This window comes from Benincasa hispida, chromosome 12, assembly GCF_027475165.1.
Source record: "Benincasa hispida cultivar pf3 chromosome 12, pf3_genome.v1.1, whole genome shotgun sequence".
Classification (NCBI taxonomy): Eukaryota; Viridiplantae; Streptophyta; class Magnoliopsida; order Cucurbitales; family Cucurbitaceae; genus Benincasa; species Benincasa hispida.
Window position 1 is genome coordinate 18,638,059 of NC_143489.1, and position 23,460 is coordinate 18,661,518.

Consider the following 23,460-nt stretch of genomic DNA (forward strand, 5'->3'; position numbering starts at 1 on the left):
TCAATCAATTAAAACATAAAATTTATCAATTGAAATCTTAAAATTTCATATCTAAAACAATTTAGATTTGTCATCCTTTAGAATACCGTTGTAAAACTGTTAATACATAATTCTTACTTGACTATAAAAAAAATTTATCTGCAAAATTACCAAATTAAATTTTAAGGAGAAAAAACTAGAATCAAATAAATGGTAGTCTTTTTTTTAACCAATATGAGTGATTTTTCACTGTCTTTTTTTACTTTTTCTCACTCTTGGAAGAATTGGATGATAATTTTCTACTTTGTTGAATAGGATTTTGGGGGAAGGATAATTTTTATTATATTCTAGTATATAATTTATTGCCATTGTCTCCTTTTGTTTTTTTTATTAGTCATTTTACCAAAAAAAAAATTAATATATGCTATTCATATTCTTCCATATATATATATATATATATATATATATATTTGTGTAAGTAATATATACCTACAAATACACATTAAAATCCTCTAGTTATATATATATATATATATATATTTGTGTAAGTAATATATACCTACAAATACACATTAAAATCCTCTAGTTTCTTGACAACTATGTATAGGATAAATTACAAATTTGATCTCTAGATGTGGAGAAAGTTAGTATTTAATCTTTATAGTGTTAAAAATTAGAATTTAGTGTCTATGCTTCGATAAATTCCATAAATAGTCTCTACAGATTGATAAAAATTCTCATAGATAACCCCACGTAGGGACTACAATATCGTATTTATGATGATTCTATCCAACCATAGAGATTAAATTCTAACGTTTAAAATTATAAGAACTAAATTCTAACTTTCTCCAAATCATAGGAACCAAATTTACAATTCAACCACTAAAAAACATGCACATAAGAAATATTAAAACCTTACAAGCTACTCGACAACCAAATATGTCATCAATAAAACTACTACTAAACTAGGACATTTTTTTTTAAACATGTAGTGTGAAAGAATCACGCCTCTATCTTACATCATTAGTACTAACTTTATACCAATTGAGATATATTTATTTTTCAACGTAAGTTTAGTTCAGTGATAATTGACATGATTTTCTTTCGTAGATATCGAAGATTCGATCTTCATCTTTATACTAAAAAAATAAAATAAAAAGTTGGTGGAGATGAAACCATCATCCACCTCTTGAATGGTATTAATTGGTATGTTATGCAAGCTATGCTTTTTGCTAAATATATATTTATTTAAAACCCATTAAAGTTGTTAAAAATGTTGAAGATTATATTGTTGTTGTTGTAACCAAAATGGAGATGAATTTATTAACTTTTTATGTTACAAAACAGAGAAAGAAAAAGAGAGAAAAAAGAAAGTCGCATCTCACCGCAGGAAGAAAGAAGAAAAGAGGTGAGAAAAAGTGGAAAAAATTTGGCATCAAATTTGTTTTCTTTCCTCCTCTCTCTCTCTTTTCTTTGAATACTCAAAAAAATTTGGCTCCTTCCCCATTTTCTCCTCTTCTGCAACTTTCTCCCCTTTCAATTTCGTCTTCTGATTGTTGTTTCAGTTCTTGGTTTGTTTCTGTTTCTTAAATGTTGGTTTGGAAGTAAAGGGTGCGAAGAAAAAAGGGGTAATAAGAAATTTCATAAGGATCCTGATTCTCTTGTTCTTTGAATTCCCACCCATTTCTTGCTGAGAATGGGGAATTCATTTGGGTGTTCGGCATCAGGCGAGAGATTGGTATCGGCTGCGAGAGATGGCGATTTGGTTGAGGCTAAAATGCTTTTAGATTGCAACCCATGTCTCGCCAAATACTCCACTTTCGGTGGCCTTAATTCTCCTCTCCATTTTGCGGCTGCTAAAGGCCACAACGAGGTTTGTGTTTCTATTTTGCTTCTCTAATTTCTGCATTTTAGATGTTTGTTTTAAATATTGATTTGAAGTTTCATCATTCTAATTTTTTTTCTTGTTCCTTTGGTTTTGTTGTAATTGTTTGTTTTTTTTTTCTGCTTGTCTTGGGTGTCTGGCTTTTTCTTAGATTGTGTCCTTGTTGCTTGAAAATGGAGCTGATGTGAATTCCAGGAATTACTGTGGCCAGGTATGTGACATTGATGCTTTTTCCTCTTCTGGATTTTGTTTGGATTAGGTGCCTGATCATCAAGACGAGAGGATTTTAGGTTTATCACTTTTTATCCTAAATTTATGAATGAATTTTTGGTACGCCTGTTTTTGTTCTTGATGGGGTGTAATTGGATTATTAACAACTTGGATTCTTGCAATTACTCCATTATGATGGGCAAAATTTCTAGGATACTCTGCCTTTTGTTTTTCAATTTTCTAAGCGCACAAAATCTGATAGCAACATTTTCTTTTATGTAATTAGTTATTACCCTGAAATGAATGTGCATTTTACTTGTTTTGTATTGTTTTGTTCGTGTATATGAAGACAGCAGTGATGCAAGCTTGTCGATATGGGCACTGGGAAGTTGTACAAACTCTTCTAGTTTTCAGATGCAATGTGAGTTGTTAAATTGGAATTTAGCTTTGCTACTTTCATTTATAAGTTGTTTGGTGGCTAGCATGTATGGAGCATGAAAACAACGGCCTTCGTAAAGCTGTTTTCTTTTAGCTGTTGTTTGATGAGAGAAATATTCTTGCATGTAACTACCACAAGGACATGATATTTTTGAGTTATTTCTGTTTCTTAATCTTGATCATGTAAAGTGTTTTGTTAGTGCCTATAACCAATTGCTATTGGTTCAAGATTGAGTTGTGATGATAATAGCTTGTTTTTTGTAATCAGGTAATGAGAGCAGACTACCTTAGCGGTCGGACTGCTCTCCATTTTGCTGCTGTAAATGGTCATGTGAGATGTCTAAGACTTATTGTGGCCGACTTTGTTCCTAGTGTTCCTTATGAGGCTATTAATAGTCAGACAGTTGTTAGCAGAAGCGATGGTGTGAATGTGAAGAACAGATGTGAACTAGGGTACTTGGCTCGTTTTGCTTTACATCTAAACATAGATTTTGTTTAGTTACTAGCTGGTTTGATGTCTATAGGAATAGGTTGATGATGGTGAGTTTCCTATAGTTGACTGACGAAAATTATAGGATTGTTTGATCTTAATGGAGAAAAAATTAGTTTCGAAGTACCTAAAAAAACATGAATGTGAATTTTTTGAAAATAAATCAAATCTCTACTACTAAGATTATATTACCATGTATCTTGGACCAAATTACAAGTTTTGACATATTGGTTGTCTACCATAGAGTATTGTAGACTTTGCTTGACCTGTTTATTATTCTTGTGATTTATTTTTGTGTTTCCAGTGCAGTGCTTTGTCCAAGTTTATAAATAAGGCAGCTGATGGTGGCATTACTGCTCTTCATATGGCAGCATTAAATGGATATTATGATTGTGTTCATCTTCTTCTTGACCTACATGCTAATGTTGCAGCAGTAACATTTCATTACGGAACCTCTATGGATTTGATAGGTAAGTCTCGCAGAATGTGCTTCTAAATCTTAATGGTGCATTGTGATCGTTTATTAATAACAACCGATTATATCCTTATAGGAGCTGGAAGCACTCCTTTGCATTATGCAGCTTGTGGGGGTAACTTGAAGTGCTGTCAGGCAAGATGTCTTTCGACTTTAATAGTAAATTTTTGGCTTTAATGAATTGCATTTGAATATTTCGTTAACATTTCTTTTTGTTTTAAATGTTACAGATTCTCCTTGCAAGAGGTGCCTCTCGGGTGACTTTGAATTGCAATGGGTATATTTATCTCACTGTGTTTGCTTTTGTGTTTCTATCTTTAATTGTAACTTGTCTGATATAAAATGCAACATTGTTTCAGGTGGCTTCCGTTAGATGTAGCCAGAATGTGGGGACGCCACTGGCTTGAATCTCTGCTAGCTCCCAATTCTGACTCTATAATACCGAGGTTCCCCACTTCCAACCACCTATCCTTGCCTTTACTGAGTGCATTAAACATTGCCAGGTATTTGGTTATTTGCTATGTTTTGAAGTTACTAATTGGTTCACACTTTTTATGGCATTGTAAGAGTTACTGCATCTTATATTGATGTTAATGAACATATTTTTTTGTTTTAAGAAGTTGTCTCTATATTAGAAGATAGATTTTTGGTAATGTTGTTGTTGAAGTCAAAAGAGGCAACATCTTGAGAAGGCATGTTGAGGATTATATTTAGCTAGATGTGATGATTTTAGATGGTGGAACATAACAGACCCAAAGTATTTCTTTTTCTTTTTTATTATTATTAATTTCCTGACCACAAAATAATAAGTTCTCCGTATCACTGGAGATGCATAGGCCCATTGTGACAACTTTTTTGTTGCTGACCTATAAAATAAATAGCTGGAACTCTGATTTATTGTCCTCTCTCTTCAAACTAACTTGGTTTTACGAGTCGAAGTTATAGAGTCAACTGGAAACTGCTTGACTTGATCATTTAGATTAATGAATGTAGGAGCTGTTTTTATATTCCATTATCCCTTGTTACACCAAAGAGAATTGAAGGGATTTCTACAAATGTTAGACAATATGTGCAAGTTTAATTAGTGAACCAGTTGAATCCTTGCCTCCTCCCATTGCAATACTGTATCCTTATCTTTTAGTGGGAAAAGAGACCTGATTGGAATGGAGCTGTCAAGTTTGTAATTTTTTTTTTTTCCTTTCTAGATCAGGCAGTTTCATGAAAGAGTGGCTATGCGTTGTTCAATACGTAGATCACTTAGTGTTATGATACTGGACTCTACTTTTTGGTGAAAGTTGAATTCCTCACATAAAACAAGGGCCTGCTCTTTAGTGCATTGGAAATGTAAATGATGATATGTGGAATTCTCTGCAGAGAATGCGGTTTTAAGTCTATGGGAGCAACCTCCGATGATGGGGATACCTGTGCTGTTTGTCTGGAGAGAGTATGTTCCGTGGCAGCAGAGGGTAAGTTCCTTCTTCATACATTTAACATCTGAATCTTGTTTTCCTTTTGTGGCATTATCAAGATGATTTTCATGCTCCCTATGTTGTATTTTCTGATTGGGCAAGTTTTACATGTTTTGCATCTGTCTGATATAACAGAAAAGAAATTCTTTCTCAAGAAAGAATTCTTCTTCACCACAGTTTTAGCGTTTGATTATTAAAGCTGAAATGAGCAGAATCTTGCATGTCATTTAACCAGTTCTCAAGATCTTTAGCAGTCTTGGCCTCTTGAAAAATGAATAATGCCATTCTCCAATTTCCATATCCTGTGAATGTTAAAATCTATTTGAGCTTCTCACTGTTTTTCAATTGGGTTAATTGGGTTTGAGCTTGTGCTTCCCACTTCAACTAGGGTTCATACTCTAAAGAAATTTAAGTAGGTTGATTGTAATTTTAGCCTGTACTTTAATCTTAGTTTAGTTCCATTTTGGTATTTGTGCTTTTACAAGTATAATTATCATTACTATTGTCTAAAAAAAATCATTAAAGCTTATCAAACGATCCTATCAGTGAGGTGTAACATTAAGTGTACATATATTGACGTAAGTAATCTATGGAAGTGATGCATTATTTTTAGGACAGTGGATTTAGAAAGTTTGGTTCAGAAAGGGCAATTTTTGGATTGAAATTTTGACAAGTGGGTAAGAGCTAATTCTTTTCCAAATGCAATCAATGATGTTTTCTGAATTAATGCAACTCCTTTTGAGAGCACAACTATGTGTAACTTAGTTGAACTTTTTCATTTTTTTCAATGAAAGTTCGTTCATATGAAAGAAGAAAGTTGGAAATCATTTAACGACATAGATGTCTGATGAAAGCTTTAATTCAAGGATAAGGGATGATTTGAAAGTATAAAAAAATTAAGGACAAGATGTATGAAAGCAGCACCATATTTTTCTTTGTATTATATTACTCTAAATTTCTATATGATTAGTTAATAAGTTCTGATCTTTTTCTCCCCAAGTATGGCCACAAATTATAAACTCGAATTGGATGTTTGTGTTGATATCCATCTGCACTCTGGTAGTTGAGTAATTTTTTGACTTCTTGTTATGTAGGATGTGGACATGAGCTTTGTGTAAGATGTGCACTCTATCTTTGTTCAACGAGCAATATCCAATCAGAAATGATCGGTTCATTGGGCTCAATTCCGTGTCCGCTTTGCAGGCACGGAATTATATCTTTTGTAAAATTGTCTGGTGCCACAGCAAAAGAAAAACAACTTCATCTGTCTCTTAGCATATGCAGCCCATGCATTCTTCATACCCGTAATGCTGAAGATCAAGCTTCAACTTGTACGCCAGAGATCCGTAAGAATCGTGTGGCTTCGGTTTCTTCAGATGTATTCTGTCCAGTAACTTGCAGTCCATTCCCTTCTGCTGCTATTCCTTTGTGTACGTGCAACAATGGTCCATGCCCGACATTTGAGTCCAGAGACGTTGGAACGGAAGATGAATTGCCCCGTCAATCGCAAACAACCCCAATAGACCAGGACAAATTGGGAGGTCCAAGGCCAGAAAGAACTAGCTGTTCAAGCATGTTTTGGGGCAGGAGAAGCTGTAGCAGGGAGAATCAATGCAATTCAGAGATAAATGCTTGACGTGTCTGGTTGGTTATCGGGTCAGTCATCTCGACAAGACTTGAGAAAGTAACAGCAATACATTCTAAAAGTTCCAGTGGATATATATGTCATGGATACAAAGTTCGGCGTAACGTGGTTCGTTTTTTTCTTCAGTTGTGTTCCGAGTTTTCCTGATGGCTTTAGGAGGCCTGGTTGGTGTGAATGATTTGTTTGGCACGACAGCATGTGTTGTGCTTCAACTCATTGCTGCTGCCTGTACTAATAGATAGAGGAAAGTTGTAAAATTTGTATGTTGGTATTTTAGTTTCAGCTTTCATTGTATTTGAATGAATGTCAGTAAAAGAAAGAGAAGAGAATACTATTTATTAGAAGTCAATACCAGGAAGGTAGGTTCCTCATCTTCTTTTTCATTATCAATATCAAATAGCTTATTAGCCCCCAAATCCCATAAACAATAACCAAAGGTATGAACTTTTCCAATCCATGTTTCAACATTCTTTAGGTTAAATTACAAATTTCCTTTATGATAATTTGATCTTGGAATTTAGCAATTTTCATCCCGTCTTAAGCTGAAGTATATGTTAAACGAAAAACCCTTAAATTTTGTACTTACTTTCAATAATATTACTCTTAAAACTAAAAATTATTTTAAGAAAATATATAAATAAATAATTTTTAAAAAAAATTAAAAAAATTACCATTACTACATGGATGGACCATTTTATTCCCTACTCTAAAACCATTGAATCAATTGAAAGAATTCTCTCTGCGTGGGCATAAAAATTTTTTTAAGTTATCTTGAGTTGGAAAGAATCAATTTGAAACAAACATATACACTCATTCTCTTCTTCATCTGTCCAATTTTACATCAATTTTCTCAACAACAAGATAAGATCCAAATTTTCAAGTTGGACTTCAAATCCTACAAAATTATATAAAATCCCAAAATCAAAATTTTCCATCAAAACTCAACAAAGCAATAAAACGCCAGATATCTTCAATCACTAGATAACCTTATGAACAAAACATCTCTACAAATTTGATAATACTCATATTTTCTTTCTTTCCCTCCCGCTGGTTAGCTTCAAAACTATCAACCAATTTCTCAACGTCTCTTTCATATACATGACCCAAACGTATTACCTCAGATTGAACTACTAACATGCCACCATTATAAAATATGTCATAAAGGTTGTTTTGGTGGTTCCATTACTCTCATTTTTTCTTGCTATAAAATATATACTTTGATTAAGGTTATCAGAGTATAACTCATCAATAATTGATATATATCGACCCATGAAATCGAGGAACAATTCTCCATCTCCCCTTGTACTGGATTTTTTTAAAAAGAAAAAAGAACAAAAAAAAAAACATATGCACAAGATAAACATCAACAATTATAAGTAGCTGATGCAAACTTGCTCATGAAAATTTTCTGCTTGAAGTTCCAGAGGAAATGGCCAATTAAACCAAAAAAAAAAAAAGAAAAGAAAAAGAAGTCAGGTGTATCATATACTCTTGCCACATTTGAGATGGACAAAGAAATGAAGTTATTTACAAGTACAGAGTACACATAGCAAAAAGAAATATAATAAAAAGAAGACTGGAAATTTAGCACCCAAAACAATTTCTTATCAAATGGGTCTCAGTCAGTGGGATGTTTTTGCCTTCTCCCTTAAATCAACCTCCAACTCCATTGGCTGGTGGAGGTGATTGTTGAGAGAAATTACCTTTATTCTTTTTCTCAATATCAATATCCCTCACACCTTTCCCCATCATATCCATCTCGACATCGTCTTCATCGTCTTCGTCCACTAAAATCGACCCATTCCTTCGGAGTTCTCTAATTTTCCTAAATTCATCGTAGTGTGCTCTTCTGTGTTCCTTAAAGCTCAAATTTGCCTTGTCTGTATCCAAACCCAACCAAAAATGCAGAAAAATGTAAGCATCAGCATTTACTAAACACAAGGAAAATATCGAACAAGATGCTATAAATTTTCCCCCTTTAAAATAAAGCAAAGAACATTTTAACAGTGGGTTAGTCGCCAAGTCTATGTTGGTTCATTCTTTGAAAATGAGATGACCGCCAAATCAACCTTCAAGGAGATCGCAGTGAATCGACACGGCATACTGATAAACAACAGCATCGCAGAGTCAAACCTTACAAAACCTTATCAACAAAGCAATGATTACCGTTGATTATTTGATGCTAAGATCAGATCATCTTATAAAACTGCTTGTACTTGAAATTGAAGAAAATACGTTAAGTTAAGCAATGGATGTACAATAAATGAGCAAAGGGAAATTGGGACCTTCATCATCTTGGTCCATGGCATCTGCTTCATCCTCAGAAGATGTCCAACCACTAGATCGCTGGCTGCTTTTACCACTTGAGGAAGCCACATCATTCAATGCAGTTCGAATGGCTTCCGCATGCATTGCATCACCAACACACATGTCAAATCTGTCCCGCACAGGAGATAGAGAATCTGCATCAAACAAAATAACAATTAGAATCTTGAGATGCACTATCTAGGTAGACTGTTGAAGTGAGCAAAATTTTACTCCTAAACATATCATCAATTGGCACCCCACCGAGATGGTCAAAGCATATTAAAGCTTTCTCACTAAAATCAATTCACCCTGTACATATTTACCATTTTATCCATAGACCTAGCCAAAATACTCATTAATGTAATATCTATGCCTCCACAATCCATACGGACCATGGACCAGGTTAACCACAGCATAAAAGTTCTCCCCTTGCAGTTTCATATTTGTTAATTCTATTCTAATTAAGCAAACACAAATAACCAAAAAAAAAAAAACGACAAACATATCTAGATAACTTTTTTTAACAAAAATAAATACATTCAACCTCTAATATTTACATCCATAAATTGAAATCCCATCTGAAGAGGTAATGTACAAAATTAACTCATTCAAAATTTGTGAAGTGTGATTTCAATGTATTGTAGAAGTTACCTATAAAAAAAATAATAAATCAAACAAATCAAAATCATAATTATGTAAATAAGATAGATCTCTGTCTTTTTTGGTCCATATGATTAATACTTATAGGCTTCGCCATCAACTTACAGTTATGTAAAGTTGACTAGACATTTTTTTATTATTTTTAGGCGGACGTGACTCAAATAAATTAATTTTATAATTTTTAAATTGTTGATGTAGCACAAACGTATTCATTATTATTTTTGTTAATATTAAAAATATCAAAAGTTGAGAATTTTTGTTTCGATTTTCTTCTCCCTCTCTTCGCAACCTCACAACCCACCTCCACCTTCGATCATCTATCAATGCACATCATTGCTTTACCTCTCCTCTTCCCCACTCTGTCAATAGTCCTTACAGCCTACCGCCACCATCAACCGTTCATCCTCTTCCCAAACTGACAATTCACTCAATAAACCCACTTCCCACAAAAAACCTCTTCTCCAGTATTCCAGATCTAGAACACTCCCCACACCAACGATGAACTCATGCCCCTCCTCATTGAACTCCTTCCCCTTCTCCACTTGAAATTCGGGATGGGGTTTGGGTGGGCTTTCGGGGTGTTGAAAGGTCGCCAGAGCAGAAGATGGCGAGGAGGGGTCGTAGGCAGTTCAAGATGGGAGGAAATAGAGAAGAGAAAGAGTATACTGTATAGATAAGAGAATAAGGAAGATAAAGGTGGAAGGAGATGAAAGAAGAAGAGAAGAAGGAAAATGATAAGGCACCAAATCAGTGGTGGAGTGGAGAAAAGGAGCAGCATTGATGAGCAGCGGGTACAGGTGAACGGTGTCGTGGGGATGAAGGTGGGGAAGAGAGTGAAAGAAGAGAAACAAAAAAAAAAGAAAAAGAAAAATAATAAATCATAATGTTTATAACATTAAAAAAATTGTAAATATATTTTTCCACATCAGCAACTTAAAACCTACAAAATTAATATATTTATGCCATGTTAGTATAAAAATAATTATAAGAAAAAAGTGTCCACATAATCCTACACAACAGAAAATTGACAAAAGAACCAAAAGTGTTCACGGTAAGGACCAAACACTAGATCATTCCAAACTTTAGGGGCTAAAAATGTTGAGTTTAAGGCCTCAAAGCCCAACTGCAACCAAACCAAATTCAAACCTTAGGGACCAAAAGTGTATTTTTCCTGTAAAAGAATTATCACAATAAATAATAAATTAATGGGGTATTACATGCTGCTAATAGAAGGAAAGCATACCATCATCATCAATCATGGGATGATAAGGCGTCTTAGGTTCGGTAATTTTCTGTCTCACAGGTTTATTTGCTTCAATTTGACCAATATTACTTTCATCCCATTTCACATGGCGCCCACGGCCACTACAAGAACAGAACGATAAAGCTCAAATTCGTAAGAGAAAAGTATGTCAGAGAAAACCACAGAATATGACAATGTAAGGTTAACAAGAATATTGTTCCCGTCTGTTAAGTAATCAACATTTCCCATTTTCATGAAAGGAATAAAGATATGAAATATAATTCCCCAAAAGAACAACTATTAACAAATACCTCATCCACAATTCAAAGAATACATGAACATCTAAACATGAGTGGGTATTTGCAAATGAAGATTAAGAATAACAGAATAAATAGCTATTTAAAACACTAGAGGATCCATAGAAACATTAGAAAAGAGGAGTTTTAAACACATAAAGAGGGTAAATTCAACATTACTCCATCTGGCTAACATTCTGATTTTTTCAAATGTCAAAAGCACTCATGCGATTGAACACTTAATATTTTCTCACAAAAATAAATTACATGAGACCCTATAAGTCAAAAAATCTCCAATCAACAACATCACTAAAAAAACAAAAACAAAAACAACAAACCATCTCCAGTCAACACCAACAAGAGAAGAAGAAAAATTGCAAAAGATCGTATTCAAATCTGTAAGACCCCCAATCATACATATGTACCAAAGAAAGGGAAAAAGAGGAAAGTTGGGAATAAATGGGAATACTGGCACAGAAAGAGAGGTTACATGAGGTGGCGACCATCCAGCTGAGGATAAAAGAGGTTTAGGGGAATCATCTTAGGTAGGAAATAATTTGGAGCTCGTTGAAGCTTTTGGGAAAGGGAGGTGCTCTTGAATCAGCCCTTATCCGTTCCGAGTTGTTTATTTTTTTTCTTCTTGTGATGAATTGATTTCTTAATTGAGACTTGCTTCAGTTGTAATTCTGGTTGTTTATATTTGAATATCAATACCTGGGGTACCTGGGGGAGTAAATTCCTATTCCAGTCCTTGTTGGGGAATTTTTTGAGTGCAAGAACTATCGGTACCTAACAAATTGGTATTAGAGCCACCCTTTCATCCTGGGATGAACAAGGAGTATGGCACTAAAGGAATCGGAAGATAAGCTGGAATCCCATGATCGGGATATTGTAGGCTTGAAGGAAATGGAACTTGCCATGTGCCAGAATGTTGATCGGCTCATGAGAGAGATGCAAGAAGTTAATCTGAGTAGAGAGAGGGATGGGTCGCTGGTGACAGAAGGATCGCACAGAAAGGGAAAATCTACAGAAATAGAAGGAGAATCATCCCAAATGAAATCGGGAGGGAACAAAAGTAAATACAAGCGGCTGGAGATGCTCATATTCAAGGGTGATCATCCAAATTCATGGTTTTACAGGGTAGAATATTATTTTGAAATTCATGAACTGACTAAGGAGGGGAAGATTAAGGTGGTGGTGGTAAGTTTTGATCCGGAAGAAGTCGACTAGTATCGTTGGACCCATAATCGAAACCCGATCAGAACTTGGGAGGAACTGAAGAAACGAATGTTTGAGCGATATAAGACAACAAAGGAGGGAAATCTGACACAACGGTTTTTAGCCATCAAGCAAGGGGGATCGTACGCTGAATACTAGAAACAGTTTGAATGGTACTCCGCCCCATTACCAAAGATATCGAAAGAGGTGTTGGTTGAAACCTTTATCAACGATTTGGCTTCGAAATTAAAAGTGGAGGTGGAGAGTCGCCATTTGGTCGACTTGGAAGCAACAATGAGCGAAGTGAAAGCCCTTGATGAGAAAGACTAGGCGTTAATGGAGTTAGAGGGAGCTTTCGACGAAAACCCATCGAGAAAAGAGATGAAATTGAGTGGGTTGGGGAAGATGGGTTGGGGCCCAATCAACCAAATACTATGAGCGTGCAATTACCCAAGAAAGCTGGGGTCCAAAGAAAGGAAGGCTGGACCCGGAAGTTATCGGACGTTGAAATTAGGGAAAAGAGGAAAAAAGGTCTGCGTTTCAGGTGCGTTGAAAAAGATTCCCAGAACCACCGTTGCAAAACGAGAGACATAAGGGAATTGAAACTTTTAATCGCCGAAGAAGGTCAAGAGATGGAAGAAATTGAGGTGACTCCCGAGGAAACGACAAGAGAAGATGAAGCGGAGGTCATACTCACTTTGAGGTCGATTTTGAGTTTTTCTGCCCTAGAACCATGAAATTGAAGGGAAAATTAGGAAGGGCCAAAGTGATGGTTATGATTGATTGTGGAGAAACTCACATCTTCATCAATCAGAAGCTTGTTGATGAATTAAAATTGCTAGTGACCAACATGACGAATTACGAAATAGTGATCGGAGATGGCAAGGCGATTTAGGGAAAACGGGTTTGCAAAGAAGTAAACATGGAACTATAGAGGGTAAGGTAACTTTGCTGGAAAACATTTTGCCTTTTGAACTGAGAAACTTGGACATGATTTTGGGAATGACATGGTTACACATGATGGGATATATGGGGGTAGATTGGCCTACTTGGACAATGACGTTCAAGCAAGGAGATTCCCAAGTTATACTGAAGGGGGACCCATCTTTGATTAAAAGAGAAATATCCATGAAGATGTTGGTAAGTAATTAGGAAGAGGAAGTTCAAGGGTTCCTAGTAGAATTTCAGAAGATGCAGATCGCAGAAAAGGAGGATAAGCAGCTAGTGTTCAAACAAAAACGTACTTTCGAAAATTGAACGCCTCTTAAAGGAGAATTAAGAGGTTTTAACCTCCAAATAGTCTGCCACCTAAATGGGAAATTGATCACCATATTCCAATGATGGAAGGTCAAAAACCAATTAATGTAAGGTCGTACAAATATGGGCATGTGCAAAAGAATGAAATAGAGCTGATGGTAAAAGAAATGCTGTCTGTTGGCATTATTTGACCAACTTGAAGCCCGTTTTCCAGCTCAATGATATTAGTTTGAAAAAAAGATTGGGGTGGAGATTCTATGTTGATTACCGAAAGGTTAATCAAATTACCATAGCCGATAAATTTTCGATACCAATAATAGAGGAATTGTTGGATGAGTTGCACGAATCCAAGTATTTTTCCAAGTTGGACCTCCGATCAGGTTATCACCAGATAAGAATGAAGGAGGATATCCAAAAAAACAGCTTTCAAAACACACGAGAGACTATGAATTCGTGGTGATGCCTTTCGGACTCACTAATGCTCCAGCCACATTCCAATCTTTAACGAATAAGGTATTCAAACCCTTTCTACGTCATTTTATCTTGAGTTTCTTTGATGATATTTTGGTGTATAGTCCCAACCTCGATTCACATGAGAAGCATCTTGGGATCATTTTCAACGCATTGAGGGTGCATCAGCTGTATGCAAACTGCAAGAAATGTGTGTTTGGGTAGATAGAGATTCATTATTTGGGACACTGGGTGTCAGAATTGGGCGTGCAGGCCGATGGGGGAAAGATTCAAACCATGAACGAGTGACCCATACCAAAGAATATTTCCAAATTGCGGGGATTTTTGGGTTTGACCGGATATATTATCATCGATTTATTAAAGATTATGGGATAATTGCAGCCTCGTTGACTCAACTTCTACGAAAGAATGCTTGTGTGGAATCAGTCCGCAACTGAAGCCTTTGATAAGTTGAAGAAGGCCATGGTATCACTCTTAGTTTTGGCCTTTCCAGATTTCAACAAAAAAATTGTGATCGAAACAAACGCGTCGAGTTATGGGCTTGGTGCGATTTTGATGCAAGATCGGCGGCCGATCGCCTATTTTAGTCCAAAGCTGTTTGAAAGAGCTCGAGCAAAGTCGATTTATGAAAAGGAACGAATGGCGGTGGTTTTATCGATGCAGAAGTGGCGACATTACTTACTTGGACAGAAGTTTGTGGTAATCTCATATCAGAAAGCTTTGAAATTTTTGCTAGAACAGAGGAAGTCCAACCTCAATTTCAAAAATGGTTAGTCAAGTTACTTGGATACGATTTTGAAATTCTATATCAATCAGGAGTGAACAACAAAGCAACTGATGCCTTGTCAAGATTGCCATCTGAGGCTGAATTGCTCATTCTGTCTTCACCAATCCTGTTTGATACCAATGTCATTCAAAGTGAAGTACTAGCAGATGAAGATTTAAAGTCGATCATAGAAAGATTGAAAGTTGAACCGGACGATGTTCCCAATTATTCATCGAGACAAGGGAGGCTTCTATACAAAGGGAGGTTAGTATTATTGGCAACATATTCCTTTCATCCTTCAAATGTCTCATGACTCTGTTATAGGAGGCCACTCAAGTTACATACGAACATATAAAATACTGACCAAGGAATTGTATTGGAAGGGGATGAAAAAAACCGTGAAAGACTATGTTGCACAATGTTCGATCTGCCAACAAAAGAAGACCGAATCATTGTCATCGGCGGAACTACTCCAACCTTTGCCAATTCCAAATCAAGTATAGAATGATTTATCCATGGATTTCATTGAAGGCCTACCCAAATCAAAAGGATTCAATTCGATAATGGTGGTGGTTGATAGGCTAAGTAAACATAGCCATTTTATTATGTTGATACACCCTTTCACAACAAAACAAGTAGTTGACACGTTCATTCGGGATGTGGTCAAACATCATTGGGTTTCCAAGATCCATTGTGTTCGACAGGGACCGGATTTTCTTGATTAAACTTTTGGGTAGAGTTCTTCACATTGCAAGGGACAATTCTTAAACACAGCACGGTTTTTCACCCCCAAACCAATGACCAAATAGAGAGGGTAAACAGATGCCTAGAAATGTATCTACGTTGTTTTTGCAATGAACGACCAAAGAAATGGAGTAATTGGATTCATTGGGCCGCCGAACATTGGTATAACACTACCTTCCATGCTTCCTTAAATACTACACCATTTCGGGTGCTATTTGGCAAGGATCCACCCCTATATGGTGATCGAAAAACTTCTAACAATACATTAAATCAACAGTTAATGGAACAGGATCAGGCATTATTGGCATTAAAAGAGCAGTTGGCAAAAGCCCAAGAACAGATGAAGTATGCCGACAAGAATCGTAGGGATGTGACTTTTGAAATAGGAGAGGAAGTCCTCCATAAGCTAAAGATCAATGGCTCGAGGCGAAATGAGAAATTAGCTCCGAAGTACTATGATCCTTATGTCGAGACTGAAAAAAAATGGGGCAATAGCCTATCGTTTACAACTGCCTCCCGAAACCACCATACATAATGTATTCCATGTTTCTCAATTGAAGAAGAATATAGGGGGACAGCAAACTATCCATCCTCTACTGCCGGAATTGTTGGACAACGTTGAAATGAATGCTCAACAAGAAAAATTATTGGGCAAACGACGGAATTCAGATATAAGAAAAGAGGAAGCTCTAATCAAGTGGCAAAATTAGCCGGAGTCGAAGGCCACTTGGGTTGAATTGAATAATTTCAAATCGCAATACCTGACTTTCACCTTGAGGACAAGGTGAGTTTTGCAGAGGGGGGTATTGTAAGACCCCCAATCATACATACGTACCAAAGAAGGGGCAAAAGAGGAAAGTTGGGAATAAATGGGAATGTTGGCATGGAAAGAGAAATTACGTGAGGTGGGAATCATCCAGCTGAGGATAAAAGAGGTTTTGGGGAATCATTTTAAGTAGGAAATAATTTGGAGATCGTTGAAGCTTTTGGAAGAGGAAGCGCTCTCGAATCAGTCCTTATCCGGTTCTGGGTTCTTTATTTTTTTTCTTCTTGTGCTGAATTGATTTCTTAATTGAGACTTGCTTGAGTTGTAATTCTGGTTATTTATATTTGAATATCAATACCAGGGGGAGTAAATTCCTATTCCAGTCCTTGTTGGGTAATTTTCTAAGTGCAGGAACTATTGATACCTAACAAAATCACTACAACTAGAGTCCCATAACTAATCATGCTACAGTATCAACATAGCCTAGAATTGAAGAGATAAGTGTGAAATGCTTAGCAAAGTTGCAAAAAGGGATGTGCACCATCTCCCTCATCTTACAAGTAATATTGAAGTGCATTAATGCCAGCAAGCAACCTTGTTGTTCCTAGGCAGTAGAAAACCTTGTTTGTTTTCTTTTTTTATGTATATAACAAGAGCCTCTTACTCCAAGTCCAAGCTACGAACCCTTTCCTTCAACAGGTCTTTGCTTGTGCTTGTATGGGTTGGAGCTAACTAAGACCTGACCTTCATATCAGTTAAAGGGTATTTTCAGCTTTGCCATTCACTGATTCACATATTTCTTACTTTCGAGAGGCCAAGGGATTAAGTTCCTCCTGTGGTAATATGATCAATCGATATATCTCTGTTTAACTATACTAATGAAAATTATATTTTCTTTAAAGAATAATTAATAATGGATAAATGAACATAATAATTCCATTTAAGCCCATTTACAGAAGTCTTGGAGCCTGAGCGAACAAGTTAAGTAATAACAATAAGCGCACCCCTTGGTTAAAACCAAAAAGGAGAAGAAAATCTGAGAGCATTTGACCATGGGGTGGGAAGACACGAGCAAGGAGAAAGAGGTTCGATGTTTATTTCGGCGGACAATCAAGGAAACGGATGCAATGCAAAGTCATAAAATATATCATACCTCTTTGATTCTTTGCTACTCATCTTTACCTCTTTATGGACCTGTCCATAAAAAAGAAACCCAAAGAAACTGGTGAGTAACCCATTTCATCGAACCACCAGAAAAAAGAGAGTGCTTAAATTTCTTTTGTTCCTCTATCTCATATTGGCAAAACGTAGATTCCTAATTTCTCAGGTCAATTCAATCATGGAATCCAGGGTGGTCACCCACTAAAATATCACATATCCAACAATTTTCCAACAGATAATAGTTGTATAGGCAAATAATTGTCGCATGAGCTTCAGCATCAGCTTAAACCCAAAATAATTTTACCTAACATCCTTCTATTCAAAACTCGTCGAATCTTTAAACTAATATTCGTTCACGCTACTATATTTTCCCGACTCAGATTCCGTCATACATCCATTTCTTAGTCTATCGATTATTCAATACAGAAACCCACTTGCAAATAAACAATCGCTCATAATCCCTAAAACAAACTTCATCTGTTTTCATTCTCACAAAATTTCATCGTGTTTTAAAGTTCTCCCAAGCATATAAACAACCCACATATGTTCTGCAAACAAAATCCTCAAAGAGGGAAAAGGCATGAGAGTTTTACCGTTCGTCAACGTCCTGAACAGCGTACTGCTCACCACAAAAACAGGAGTATATCAGAAAGAGGCTCTTGAGGAAGAGGAGATCTACCAACAGGGATCGGAGACGGAGAAAAGCCGAAACAGAGGAGAGAACGGAAATGGAGGAGATGAGATTGAGCGATGAAGAGAGAAAGAGAGATGTAATGGAAGAAAGGAATACGAATGAATGGACAGAGGGAGGAATTTTGGAGCGAGGCCATCTTCATCATTTGGGCTTTTTTTGAGGGAAAAAGCCCAATGGGCTCTGTTATTCGAAGCCTACTCACACTCTCAAAACAAATTTTTAGCCCACAACCAAAATTAGTATTCCCGTAGTACTTATATTTTCCAACGTTCATATCAAGATATTTTTATGATGATATGAAAAAGTAATATCGATTGTAGAATAAGAACCTTCATTTAAAATATATATATATATATATATTTTCAAAAAACTCATTTTTATTTAAACACTTTTGATAAAAATTGATTAAAATACATTTGTAAAACTATTTTAAGTACTTGCCAAACATTTCAATTCTTCCGAAATGACTTATTTTTAAACTAAGCATTTGAAAATATATTCTAAACACACCCTAATATAAGAAATTTAGTATATAAAATATTACAGTTGGGGAACTATTTAAATGAAATAAATCTATGTTTACTTCAAACAAACGAGAAATGAGAGATAAAAATGAAATATGGCATTTGTTAGAATGTAAGAAAATAATCCGTTAGTAGTTTTACTACCGGACTTCGAAAGATAACCTCGTTATTATTTTAAACTCACGTTAATTCGATTCTCATTTTTTATTCTTATCATTTATTAATTACTAAATCCTTACTTTTTCTCTCGCTTATAAATCAACTTTTTATTAATTATTTTATAATTTTTTTTCTTTCTTTCCAATAATCTTTATGTTGTGTAGGATGGAAATTAGATTCATACCATCATTGATACTATAATATTTGGTAAGATTCCTCAACAAAAAACAAATGTATCATATGTTTGGATTGTACATAATCTTAAAGGACCGTCATATGTTGTAACCACATGTCTCATCTTTCAAGCTCACAACTTGTGTTTGTTAAACTTTATAAGAAGAAATCATATTTATTTATGTTTTAACCTCAAAGCTTTTAGTCTCCATATCAATAAAATTTACAGTATGTGAAGTAGGTTTTTTTTCTCTACCTTTTAAACTTCTTCAAAACACACCACGATCTAATATTTCAATAATTTCTTCTTGACACTATTCAAAATATAGAATTGTGCAATTGATAGTTAACCTAACCAAAGATGTAATGGGTGACATTCAAGCTCCTTTAAAAACTTTATTACTACATTCAACAAAGTTTGTTGTCATTTATCCATAGTAGTACCAATTATCATATGATCGTGTCCATCTTTCTAAATTTATATGAGAGAAAACTTCAAAATGTTTAGGGTTTAATCGCTTTAAATCTTCCATACATCTTAAAAATTTACACTTTTGGTATTGATTTTTTATCGTATATATCTTCAATTGCCCTCATTTGTATTTTCTTTATTGAAATTATAAGTCAAACGTCAAAGACAATAATGACAATAAGCTCTAAGTTCATTCCATTTGAATTTTTTTCCATTATTTGCAACCACTACAATGTTTCCATGTCTATAGAAATTAAGCATATATCATCTTGTTAGGTAATACTATACATATGTCAACTATGAATACAAACATAAATGTTCCTCTTCAACAAGTTTGGATAATCAAATAGTCCGTGGGATTTTACACGAACCAGCACAAAGACTCCACTTATAATAGTAATCAAACGAGCATTATTTTCATTAAAACTTGCTACTAAAATAGTTATCAAACACAACCTACTAGCTAAGAACACACATACATACATTCCAACATATCAACAGTGGCCACAGGTATAATCTAAATGACATACATGCATATATCATTGATTGAAAGGGATAGCCTTGGGTGGATGAGCCATAACCAAAGTCAATCCAACCTTCTCTTCCATATTCAAAGTTTCAGGTTTAATTCCATCTTCAAGTCTCCAATGAAATGAATGAATCAAAGAACCAAGAATCCAGTGCACCATTTTGGTAGCCAAAGGCAAACCAGGGCAAATTCTCCTTCCAGAACCAAATGGAATCAACTCAAAATCCCTCCCTTTATAATCAACTTTTGATCCTAACCCTAAAAACCTCTCTGGTTTAAACAAATCAGCATCTTCCCAAACACTTTTGTCCCTTCCAATCTTCCAAACATTCACAAGAAGTTGAGCATTTTTGGGAATTTCAAAGCCACCAATGATCTCTGTGTCGTGTTTGGCTTTATGTGGTAAGAGAAGTGGAGCTGGAGGATGAAGTCTTAGAGTTTCTTTAATGATTGCTTGAAGAAATGGTAGCCTTAAATAGTCTGATTCCTTCATTTCCATGTCTTCTCCAATCACTTCTTTGAGCTCTGTTTTGGCTTTTGATAGCATTTTTGGGTTTCTTAGAAGCTCTGCCATTGCCCATTCTACTGTTGACGTTGTCGTGTCGGTTCCAGCTGGAAATAGAACCTAAGTAATCAAACTCGATTAGATATCGCAATTTTGAGTATGTGTATTTCTCTTCTTTCTTTTTCTGTTTTTTTATGGTTTTTTTTTTTTTTAACTATTCCATTTTTTGTTTTTTATTTCTGAAAATTAAGTCTATTTTTTTTCTATTTTTTTACAATGATTTGCATCTTTCTTAAATACAATGGTTGAATTCTTAACCAAATTATAAAAGCAGAAACAACCTTTTAAAAGCTATTTTTTTAATTTTCAAATTTTGGTTTGATTTTTTAAACTATAGGTAAAAAGTAGATAATAAAGAAATAAATTTGGAGGTAGAAGTAATTATTTATAGGCATAATTTTCAAAAACAAAAATAAAAAATCAAATGATTATCAAATGGAGACTTAATTAATTTGTTTGATAACAAATTTTTTTATTTTTTTTGAAAACTATTGTTTGTTTTATTTAGTAAGTTTTTCACTCTACTTTAAAATATATTTAAAATTTACATTTAAAAATCAAGTTTTTAAAAGCTATTCCTCTATGTTTTCAAATTTTGAATGGGTTATTTAAAACATTTTTAAAAAATAATAAGACAAGAAAGTTATTAAAGGGCTTAATTATTAATAAAATTACAAAATAATGTATTTTATTGAAAAAATGTAATCATAAAAATGTTTGATGTTTATACTAATAATTTAATGAGAGCATATGTATGTATGAATGAATACATTTTTAAAATTAAAATGCATTTTTTGTCTTTGTCTACTAAAACATATAAGAGAAAATGGTAGAGGAAGAATTATCTGATAGAGGATTTTTATGAACTAACGTTAGATAGACATTTTAAAATTTTAACAACGAAGATGGTTCTTTTAAAAGGCGAAAAAAAAAAGTAAAATTAGAAATTAAAAAAGATATTTTAAAAGTTCACACAAACACTAAGATCTCGTTTGATAATCATTTTTTTTTTTTTTTGAAAATTAAGTATACTTTTTCTCGATTTCTTATTATGATTTACATTTTTATGAAGAATTGAATTCTTAACCAAGTTTCTAAAACATAAAGAAATTTTTAAAATTTACTTTTTTTAGTCTTCAAAATTTGACTTTTAAAACATTGATAAAAAATAGATAATAAATCGAGAAATTTGGAGATAGAGTGAAGGTTTATAGGCTTGATTTTCAAAAAAAAAAAAAACGAATCATGAGATTATTTAAACCGTTTACCAATATCAAATGCTTGATCAATTGTAAGTCAAACTTGGGATCTTCACTTTCTTTGGCAAGGTTGAGAAAGTTTTGAAGCATGTCAATATCTTCTCCTAATTTTGGCTCTTTCATCCTCTTCTCAATCATTTCATCAATGATATCTAAAAATTTGTTCATGTGAACCATCATGCGCTTTCGACATCCTTGGAGGTCCATCTTCTTCAAGATTGGAAAAAAATCTCCAATGTTTAATCCTCCAGCCTCTTCCATTATCCCCCAAACAGTCTCCTTAAAATCTTGCCCCCATTTATGAATATTTGAGTACTTACTACTCAAATCTATTGAAAAAATCATGTTCGAAAGCATATCAAGAGTGGTCGAAAATACAAGTCTTTCAATGTCTATGGTGTCGCCTTTCGCAGCGCTTTTTCGAACATCAGCCACAAGGTGTTGGATTACCTTATGACGAATTATGTAACTCGAGTCGAGGCTCTTGTGGGAAAACATGTGATTGTTGCATAGTTTTCGAAGAGTTCTCCAGAGATCACACACTGGAAGCCAGGCCAATGCGACTTTGTGGTGGTTATAAACCGTTGCTACATCGGGAAACGTTCGGTCGCATAAAACTTGATCGTGAGTTTGGAGGACTTCCTTGGCCATGGATGGGGAGGAAATCACTATTGAGGTCATTTGGCCTAGTTTTAGGGTCATGATAGGGCCATAGGACTCAGCAAGTTTGGCCAGAGATTGGTGGAGATTTTGACCAATCTCCATTAAATTTCCTATGAGAAAGTGAGCCTTGGGTCCCGGAGGAAGTTGCTTTTGGTTACTTTTTCTAGTAAGTGATCGAACTAAGATTAGAAGGGAGAAGAGAAATGAGAAGAGAAGGAAAATGATGCAACTTGTTGTAAACTCCATTTCTCTTTCACTATGGCTACTATATTCTATATCTCTCCCTCTCTTTGCCATTTTAGTTTGCTTTTTATAGGAGTTCAAGATCCCACTTGTGCATTGTTTCCAAAGCTAAGGACGGACCTACTTTTACTATTTGATGTGTGTACTTCTTATTCTTTAAACATATAATAAAAGTTCTATTATAAAGAAAAATACTTAAGGAGTGTTTGGGACAAGGGTTATCATCAAAATATAATAACCACCGCCAATTAGCTACAGTCAACACTATTTCAAAATCTCCATTTACTACAGTATTTACTATTTACTACAGTTTTTACTATTTTACATTCATCATTTTTTTATTATTTGCTACAGTGTTTACTATTTTCTTCTTAAACTAATTTACTATTTTCTTCTTAAACTAATATAGTTTACACTTCAAACATATACTATTATAACCCAAACTAAAATAATCTACACCCTAAACACAAATTATCACAACCCAACTATAATAGTCTAGGACTATAATAACTAATTCATTGTCCCAAATGCTCCCTTAGATGTTTCTCGAGTTACACCTGTTTTTATGCATCCTATCAAATTGTCTAATTAAAATGTATTATATGGCAAAGTCATTTTGCTTTTTTCAATATCTTAATTCGTTGTTTGTGTGTGATAAAGAATGGGATACATAAAGAAGATGCATCCAAGTATTACCT

The 23,460-nt window shown here is 34.7% G+C and overlaps 3 protein-coding genes across 5 annotated transcripts; 1 reads left to right on the forward strand and 2 right to left on the reverse strand.

The window, feature by feature from the left end:
• Nucleotides 1-1,257: 1,257 nt before the first annotated feature.
• LOC120067914 (E3 ubiquitin-protein ligase XBAT33) lies at nucleotides 1,258-6,962 on the forward strand. 2 transcript variants are annotated; one of them, XM_039019542.2, is made up of 10 exons: nucleotides 1,258-1,852; nucleotides 2,016-2,075; nucleotides 2,424-2,495; nucleotides 2,781-2,965; nucleotides 3,312-3,472; nucleotides 3,554-3,612; nucleotides 3,708-3,754; nucleotides 3,837-3,980; nucleotides 4,852-4,943; nucleotides 6,041-6,962. In XM_039019542.2, exons 1-10 carry the CDS (start codon nucleotides 1,676-1,678, stop codon nucleotides 6,580-6,582), a joined length of 1,539 nt encoding a protein of 512 aa, XP_038875470.1. In that variant the 5' UTR covers nucleotides 1,258-1,675; the 3' UTR covers nucleotides 6,583-6,962. The 2 variants fall into 2 exon arrangements, with proteins under 2 accessions (XP_038875470.1, XP_090164590.1); XM_090308464.1 differs by lacking the exon at nucleotides 2,781-2,965 and having other exon boundaries at nucleotides 1,289-1,852; nucleotides 3,307-3,472.
• Nucleotides 6,963-8,048: 1,086 nt separating this feature from the next.
• On the reverse strand, nucleotides 8,049-18,284 carry I-2 (phosphoprotein phosphatase inhibitor). Of its 2 annotated transcripts, none has more exons than XM_039018750.2 (5): nucleotides 18,074-18,284; nucleotides 17,473-17,513; nucleotides 10,802-10,923; nucleotides 8,877-9,053; nucleotides 8,049-8,471 (listed from the first exon to the last, which is right to left on the reverse strand). In XM_039018750.2, exons 2-5 carry the CDS (start codon nucleotides 17,493-17,495, stop codon nucleotides 8,245-8,247), a joined length of 549 nt encoding a protein of 182 aa, XP_038874678.1. In that variant the 5' UTR covers nucleotides 17,496-17,513; nucleotides 18,074-18,284; the 3' UTR covers nucleotides 8,049-8,244. The 2 variants fall into 2 exon arrangements, with proteins under 2 accessions (XP_038874678.1, XP_038874679.1); XM_039018751.2 differs by having other exon boundaries at nucleotides 8,049-8,734; nucleotides 18,074-18,274.
• Nucleotides 18,285-19,894: 1,610 nt separating this feature from the next.
• Nucleotides 19,895-22,798, reverse strand: LOC120067227 (geraniol 8-hydroxylase-like). Its single transcript, XM_039018749.2, has 2 exons — nucleotides 21,866-22,798; nucleotides 19,895-20,657 (listed from the first exon to the last, which is right to left on the reverse strand). Exons 1-2 carry the CDS (start codon nucleotides 22,763-22,765, stop codon nucleotides 20,043-20,045), a joined length of 1,515 nt encoding a protein of 504 aa, XP_038874677.2. The 5' UTR covers nucleotides 22,766-22,798; the 3' UTR covers nucleotides 19,895-20,042.
• Between the last annotated feature and the right edge of the window lie 662 nt (nucleotides 22,799-23,460).

Excerpts from the sequence above, each read along its gene's own strand:
- LOC120067227 (XM_039018749.2), bottom strand. The coding sequence starts at position 22,765 with ATGGAGTTTACAACAAGTTGCATCATTTTCCTTCTCTTCTCATTTCTC. Across the intron at positions 20,658-21,865 it reads TGATCAAGCATTTGATATTG|GTTCTATTTCCAGCTGGAAC; the intron begins GTAAACGGTTTA and ends TTGATTACTTAG.
- LOC120067914 (XM_039019542.2), top strand. The coding sequence starts at position 1,676 with ATGGGGAATTCATTTGGGTGTTCGGCATCAGGCGAGAGATTGGTATCG. Across the intron at positions 3,613-3,707 it reads GTAACTTGAAGTGCTGTCAG|ATTCTCCTTGCAAGAGGTGC; the intron begins GCAAGATGTCTT and ends TAAATGTTACAG. Across the intron at positions 3,981-4,851 it reads AGTGCATTAAACATTGCCAG|AGAATGCGGTTTTAAGTCTA; the intron begins GTATTTGGTTAT and ends AATTCTCTGCAG.
- I-2 (XM_039018750.2), bottom strand. The coding sequence starts at position 17,495 with ATGAGTAGCAAAGAATCAAAGAG. Across the intron at positions 10,924-17,472 it reads AGTAGCAAAGAATCAAAGAG|TGGCCGTGGGCGCCATGTGA; the intron begins GTATGATATATT and ends CTGTTCTTGTAG. Across the intron at positions 8,472-8,876 it reads CATGGACCAAGATGATGAAG|ACAAGGCAAATTTGAGCTTT; the intron begins GTCCCAATTTCC and ends GTTTGGATACAG.